The sequence below is a fragment of the Aegilops tauschii genome, chromosome 3 (assembly GCF_002575655.3).
Source record: "Aegilops tauschii subsp. strangulata cultivar AL8/78 chromosome 3, Aet v6.0, whole genome shotgun sequence".
In the NCBI taxonomy this organism is placed as follows: domain Eukaryota; kingdom Viridiplantae; phylum Streptophyta; class Magnoliopsida; order Poales; family Poaceae; genus Aegilops; species Aegilops tauschii.
Window position 1 is genome coordinate 98,199,466 of NC_053037.3, and position 8,063 is coordinate 98,207,528.

General features: G+C 48.7%; 1 protein-coding gene across 1 annotated transcript; it reads right to left on the bottom strand.

Moving 5' to 3' along the window:
- Positions 1–3,524: 3,524 nt before the first annotated feature.
- On the bottom strand, positions 3,525–5,962 carry LOC109776637 (putative CBL-interacting protein kinase 13). The gene has a single exon (XM_045234685.2). It carries the CDS (start codon positions 5,479–5,481, stop codon positions 3,919–3,921), a length of 1,563 nt encoding a protein of 520 aa, XP_045090620.1. The 5' UTR covers positions 5,482–5,962; the 3' UTR covers positions 3,525–3,918.
- Between the last annotated feature and the right edge of the window lie 2,101 nt (positions 5,963–8,063).

The window sequence follows — 8,063 nt, forward strand, 5'->3', positions numbered from 1 at the left end:
TACCATAGGAAACTTTCCAATTCCTATGTTTTCCTTCATTTTTTCTTTGAACCAGTGGTGATTCTCGTATGCAGTCTTCAACAGGCTGAAGCCTTCCCTCAAAAGATGTTTGTGTACTACTATTATTTTGGACCCAGCCAACTAGCTCTACTCCGGGGCCCAGCTACACTTGCAAAGCTCCAACACGCAGACATAAAAAATGATCGCTTCCAAGAGAGTCCAACAAGCTAACTTGTCTACTACCTCATTGCTTGTTATATGGGATAAACTATTTGTATTTCTCATTATTATGTGTTCTCAATGGGTCTTCTTGCCTGCATGAACTGGATTTTTTTTAAAAACCCTAAAGTTTTTCAATATATACTATATGTGCTCCATTGTACTTCGAAAAAATTTGAGCTTATATGGACAACATAATTAGGTCCATCATTCTGGTTAAAAATATATTTTTGAAAAACCCCAAACAATTCAGTAATAGTACATGTTTCCATTGTAATCTGAAATTTGGTGTAGCTTATTTGGTCCGAGATAATGGCCATCTTACTAAACCGATTAAAATTGTGCTTCAACAGAGCATAGTTTTCTCCCTGTTAATTTTGAGACCACTCTCCATTTCTTTATAGATTTGCAATTGCTTTGAACCAAAGGAACCCTAAGGGATCGACATAAATGTAGAGTAAAAAAGTGATGCGACGAGTGTACAACCTTTTTGGCGTAGCTCTGTCGACCTCATCATCATTGGGTTGGTCGTTGAGGATGGTGCGGCCGGTGTAACTGTCGGAGGCGGGGAAGAAGATCTGAGGCGTCTGGAGATAGCGCCGAGGGTACTGCTCCGGTGTGATGGACGGTTCCGTCGCTGGAGCAGTCGGGTTAGGTGTATGATGGCAAGGCTGGACAAGACAAACAACGTTAATCTGAAGTGCGATACTAATAGCATCTGCAATAGATGATGTAAAATACATCACCAAAAAGTGTTGGATGTAAAATGCATCAGCCGCGCGACGGCCGCTCCAACGGAACCGTCGACTCTGAACTTAACTAACGAAACTGAATTTTATCATCGAAACTAAATTCTACTGTCGAAACTGATTGCACTAGTAGCAAAGCGCTGCACTAGTAGTTTAGGCCGCTCGAGCACTAGTAGCAGAGAAGTAGTGATCTAAATCAGCAGCCGCTCGAGCAGGGAACGCACTAGCAGAGAGCAGTCGGACAGCAGCTCATGCAACAACGCCCGAAGCGAGAGGTAGAATTCCCCCATAAGTTTGAGCTTTTTGATGAACTGATTGGTGCATGCAGTTCTAGACGGTATCAGAGTCAAGAGATCCGCCCCTGTTGTGCCTCGCCGCTCGTGACCATTGTCGCCACAACACTGCTGCTAGCCGCGATGGAGAGGTGAGACGATGGGAGGCGAGGGACAGCCGATGGCAAGATGGAGATAGGTGGTTTAGCCTGACGACGCCTCAGATGAGAGAGGGATTGTGTCGTGCAAGTCTTGGGAGACCCGTAGGGATTGCCAAATGTTGGCATACCAACATATATTGGCTAGCCAAATTTTATCAGCCAGCCAAGCATGCCCTAGTGACGTAGTAGATTTTATGCCAGATAAATCGTACTACATTAACAAACCAAATATTAGTCAAAATCTCGTCTTAGCTAAACTATCACGCGATATGATTAGCCCACGCAGGGCCATCCCAGCACATCGTCGTCAGTCCTCCCCGGGCCCACTAACACCTACCTCCGGAGAAAATGGACTGAAAACCGGGCGCGAAATCTTATCATGCATGTCAAACTAACTACAGTAGCCAGACAACTAATCGCCAGATTAAGGTATCTGCCAGTGCCTCTTTCCGGTCCGTCCGCAACGCAGCGCCCGTCGACGAGTGACGACGCCTCCTCCTAGTTTAATCCGCAGGCCGATGACACGCACGCTAAAGAAAACTTGCCACGCGACCTGGCCTAACCCGTGCGCGCCTACGTGTGCGCCTGACCTCTCCTCGTGTAGATCTCGCGACATAAACAAAACTTAATCCAGGCTCAGCGTCGTGCCAGCTGAGGTAGGTCTTCCAAAGTTGTCACTTTCGAAAAGAATTAGTGTAATGTCAAAACGACCGTGTGATGCGAAATGGTGGGTCGGAAGGGGCAGTGCGACTACGTACGCGGCGCCTCTGGTTGGCCTGCCGAGATTGTTTAATAACGGGGCCGTTTTGAGCTTGTGGCTGTGAAATTTCGGAGCTGTACTTAGTTATCTGAAAATTCTGGTTCATGTGAGACCAATAGAACATTGATACAACCGGCTGAACGGGCTCACAGACACAAAACCGACTCTAAACAAACAAGGGACTATAACTACCTCGTATTTTTTTGTCAAAGCGGTAACTAAACTTGTCATCGTCGCATCATCATTATGCTCCCCTGATAATGAACAACATCGAGAAATGCAATCACTAGACTACCTACGAAGAATCTTGCTGAATCGCCACAACAATGGACCGTTGTTATGTACGACGGAGATTTGCAATCGTGCTAAATGTATCGGCGTGGAGATCAACCTGATCCAGGCAAGCATCGACACTAGTGTTGCCGGACCAAGCCGACAATTTAGCTCGCAAAGGGTCGAAAAAGAGATTGTCGAAGGAGATGATGCTATCATCGACCATGCACATAGAACCCGACTGTCCATGAAGGTATTGCGGCCGAATAACTTTTTTTCTTTTGAGAGGGGGGCCGAAGAACTTTTATTTAATGGCATTATCATCGTCGCCGGAACGACATCAAACCTACTTATTACACAAAGGATGAGAGACAAGAATCCAAGGTGAAGAGATAAGAGATACTCCCTCTGTAAACTAATATAAGAGCGTTTAGATCACTACTTTAGTATTCTAAACGCTCTTATATTAGTTTACGGAGGGAGTACTTAGGTAAGTCTAGGTGTGCCTATTTAACTAGCTGTCATAAAACTCAACCTAATTCTAGACAATTGGAATGGCTTTCTGGAGTTAAAACAACTCAATGTTTTTGGAAAGTACTGCGCTAGACTGCTTCTTTTTAACATCAGTACAAACAGAAGCGCTCGTATACACGCGCATGCACTCGCCCCTATGAACGCACACACGCACACCCTATCCCTATGAGCACCTTCGAAAGACTGAGCCAGCATATCATCTTGAAATTTACAAAGTCACCGTAGACACCTCGTCGTCGACGGGAACGTCTCCTCCCGAATATGCATCGCACAAAAATCCTGAAATAAATCTAGGAATAATGCGAGCACCAGGACTTGAATCCTGATGGGTTGAGGATACCACTATCCCTCTAACCATCCAATCACAGGTTGGTTCGTTTATGCTAGATTGCTTCGGAACTTCAGATTACGTGGCCATTGAGCCATTGATCCGCCAGCTCTAGTATAGGTATAACAACAATTGGTGTACTTGCGCATCATGTATTCATGTATGTATATGACACATAAGTTTGACACTGATCGGTACATGAAGATTATGTGGCTGTGAGGGTTTGTACAAAAAGAAATCAATTGGTTTCATTAATTTCCTTCTCAAAATATACAGTGAATTCATACATCAACAACATCAAGCATCTCACACTTAACTGTTAACACACATGACCCCCTAATAATTAATTAACAACCCTCCCATTTCCCCATTTTACCCTTTACACAGTGTCATGGATGGAATGGACCTTTCAAAATAGGCACCATCCATAGCCACTGCACCGCCCCAAAAAATGGTGTATGTATGTACATACTTTTTTGGTACATACATACGTATGTATTTGTGTGCCAGATATGTACGTATGTACGCACAGCCCTACGGCCAACAGGCCAAGTATACGGACGCCGTGTAGACGACTAGTCAGACAGACGTGGGTGCGTGCCTGCATGCATGGACGGCACGATCACACGCTCCGAGTGAGCTCCTTGGAGCCGACACGTGGCGCCGGCTCCTCGGTCATGAGCTCCCGCAGGCTGGGCTTCAGGCGCGACCGGTAGAACTCCTCGTACTCGGCCGCGCCGCCGGACTTGCGCCGCACCTCCACGACCACCAGCTCCGGCGTCAGCTCGTAGATCTCCGCGGCCACCGCCAGCGCGCCGTTAGCGCCCTCGCGCGTCCCCTCCATGATCACCGACCCGTCCTCCCTCGCCCGCACCGCCATGCCCGCTGCCGCGGCCGTCCGCTCCAGCGCCGCCAGGATCTGCTCCACCGGCGCCGCCGACACGAACCGCGCGGCGTTCTGCTGCTGCTCGCCCTCCCCGCTGCTCCCCTCGCCGCCGCCGTCCTCGAACAGCCCCGAGAGGTCGAACCCCGGGGAGAAGGAGATGAGGTCGAACGCGTTCAGGCTCGACCGCCGCCGCGAGCTCCCGCCCAGCTGCCCGAACCTCCCTTCCAGCAGCGACGGCGCCGATCCGCACGACGTCATCCCTCCCGAGATTTTTTGTTGCTGATCGGTGGCGTCGCCGTAGTCGCTGCCGTCCGCCGTCCGCGGGGTGTCGGGCGGCGAGGTGGGCGCATAGGCGTCGCCGTCGTCGAGGTCGAAGCAGGTGAAGGAGCGGTCGTCCTCGATGCGGAAGGAGAAGCGCCGGAATCCGACCTTGAACCATTCGTTGTCCATGATCTCGTCGATGGTGGCGCGGCGCAGCGGCTTGGTGTCGAGGACGCGGTGCATGAGGCGGAGGAGCTCGGGGGAGAACCACTTGGGGCAGCGGAAGTCGCCCCTGTGGATCTTGCGGTACATGCCGACGAGGTTCCGGTCCTGGAACGGGAGGTAGCCGGCGCCGAGGACGAAGAGCACGACGCCGCAGGACCAGAGGTCGGCCTTGGCGGCGTCGTAGCCGCGGCGGGAGAGCACCTCGGGGGCGACGTACGCCGGGGTGCCGCAGAAGGTGTGGAAGAGCCCGTCGTGGCGCATCTGCTCGGCGACGGCGGAGAGGCCGAAGTCGGAGACCTTGAGGTCGCCGGCGTCGTCAACGAGGAGGTTCTCAGGCTTGATGTCCCGGTGGTACACCCCGCGCGCGTGGCAGAAGGCGACGGCGGAGACCAGCTGCTGGAAGTAGCGCCGGGCCTCGCCCTCCGGCAGGGGGCCCTTGGCGACCTTGGCGAATAGCTCGCCGCCGCGCACGTACTCCATGACGAAGTAGATGCGGAGCTTGGTGGCCATGACCTCGTAGAGCTGCACGATGTGCGGGTGGCGCACGCGGCGGAGCGCGGCGATCTCGCGCTTGATGTGCGCCGTGAGGCCGGACTTGAAGACCTTCTCCTTCTCGATCACCTTGATGGCCACCTCCTCGCCGGTGGCCACGTTGCGCGCCTGGTACACCTTGGCGAAGTTGCCCTGCCCCAGCATCCTCCCCACCTCGAACCGCCCCAGCAGCAGAGCCTTCTTCCCCTCGCGCCCGCTGGCCCCGCCGGCCCCGCCGGCCATGGCCCTGCCGCTGCTCCCCTTGCTTGCCATCCGCGCCATTGATCGATCGACGAGCAAGAATCAAATGAAAGAACTTCACTACCTAGCTAACTGCAAAGAATGGACCGAGAGGAGAGAATTTCCTTTAAAAAAATGAAAATTCCCTTCGACAAAAGAATGGGGAGAACTGAATGGGAGGAGAGGAGAGAGTAGAATGGAGACATGGGGTGCTGTTTAAATAGATGCCCCAACCCCCAAAGACTCTGGTGCTTCACAAGAGTTTCAAACAGACAAAACTCTAAAGAAAAGATTGACTTTTTGGTGATGTTTTTTCATTAGTCTCCGTGAACAATTCTTATTGGTGAGATTTTGTATTTATCTACTCCATTGTGGTGAATTAACGCGCAAATAAGTTTTCGTGTTGTGTTCAAAAAAAGAAGTTTTCGTGTTCTCAAGTCAATTGATTTCCCTTTTGCATTGTAGAATTTGCCTTTTTGCACAGTTAAGAGTATCTGAATATTGTGACAGGCTAGAGCTAATTTGGGTATTGATGATGAGACGGCCGATCCGACCGTTCATTTGTGGATTATGAATTTATGATGCTATCTTGCCCGTTGATTCCGAGTAAGGATCTTGATCTGCAGATGATCAGTTCAAAGCTCTCTTTTCTGCTGTGATGGTTCTGCCCATTTAGTCGGAAAATAATTAGATGTCAAATCCTCATTTGACAATTGGATGGAAACTAATGAGTCCAATTTTGATTGGACCAGATGGTCGGTGCAGTATGACATTTCAACATTTGACAGGCACATTGTTGCTATCCTCCACGTAGGAGGAAGGTTGGTGGGTCACCACTTAAACAGTTTCTTTGTGTTAGTCAAGAAACTTTGGCACAGCGTCCTTACATGCCACCTGTTTGTCCTGGCAACTACTTAACTCTTCTGAGATCTAGAAAGAGAATGGAAACCAAAAATGCGTTAGTATTATTTTGATGAATACGAGCAGTCTTAACTCGAAGTTCATATATTTCTCACACGTTGCACTTGGAGGAAAAGGGGCAATGTACATGGGAAAGGATTCTTCGGAGCCTCAGAGGTTGTTTGAAAAATTCCCTTAAAAAGGTTAATATCAGATGACACTACACTCTCTACAAGATCTTTTCAGATGGAGAATAGTGGCCTTTTTGTTGCTCCAAGGTCAGTTGGTCTCAAGAACACAAGCAGAAGGAATGTCAGCCTCCCAAGGTACCAGGGGACAGTTTACGGTTGAGTATATTCCTTCCCTCTCTCCTTCTCTCCAAACAAAACAAGAAACTACTTTTCCACAGTGCCCATGTCCATGTTCATTATTTGACTTTGCGTTTCTTTTCACAAATCACAAGGGCGCATTGCATGGTCGACACGATGAAACTTTCACGGGCTTAAACAAACGGAAGGAAAATCATTATGGCTACCTCTTGGAGCATAGAAAATGCCGAGAGAAAACTTCAAGAACGGATAAACATTTGGCAAAAAATGCTTAACAAACGCAATAATATGGATATATAACTATGGATGGGGCGCACGGGCCTGGCATTACACGTCAGATCCAACACACGGGCAAGAAAATGATGTGACCACCACTAATATCTGCCAGCCCAACAACACGGAAGGAGGCTACAGAAATTTTCCTGTATGGCTTTTCTGCCATATATCAAAACTGGGTGCTTCAGTTTCAGTTTCCTATTGAAGTTCTGGTCAAATGCAATTTGCAAGCTATTTAGGTTAGGTTAGGTCACCCCCATCAGAATTTGCAGGCATGTCGGTGCGTTTCTGGCTACAAGTGTGCGTGAGGAGCTAGATTACTGAAATTTAGCCACAGGGTCAGGGCGCACGGACAGTCCATTTGTCCATGCCCCGTAGCCTTTCTGCTATCCGCTCATTCTTTTCTCCAAGGTGCTAGTGGCCTGGTAGTACTATTATTATTTTGTGCATAGCTGGGCACTACCTACCTGGTATGCTCTGATGGAAGTTGAGAGTACTTGGATTTGAATGCTGATAAAGTATAGCTGCAATTGTAAGTAGCATTAAGAAGAAGGGGTACCGTACCAGTAACTGAAATGTCCTGTTGAACTGATAGTGCAGCAAGGCCAGTGGACCTGCACCATCAAAAGAAGCACATGATGAACAATGTAAGACTTAACAGTGGCATTTAGGGTTTTCATCGGTGCATGAAGATAAAGAAAATATGCGGCAATGTTTTGAACATTTACCGTAGGCAATTTACGTTTCGGATCTGTAAATGTGGCAGTCCGACATCATGCATTTCATACAGAATGACAGCAGCAAACCAGAAATCATACAGTACCTAGCATGATCAGCAGCTGGCACAAACATCCACTCTCACATTTCACCGAATGCAGTAGTCGCACACAACAGAACCAACAAAAATGTTTGTATGTGACATGCCAAGAAAAATACAACAACAACGAGAATTGACTACACATTTTACCCCGCCAAAAAATACATGTCGACACTTGACAAACATAAGGCCTAAACAAATATATACTGAAAAAGGTTGTTTGATGTCCGGCTCCATTGATGAGATGGGTTCAATCCGGTGGTGGCATATCCGCTCCTAACAACTCTACTTTCAGCCAAGAG

Excerpts from the sequence above, each read along its gene's own strand:
- LOC109776637 (XM_045234685.2), bottom strand. The coding sequence starts at position 5,481 with ATGGCGCGGATGGCAAGCAAGGGGAGCAGCGGCAGGGCCATGGCCGGC.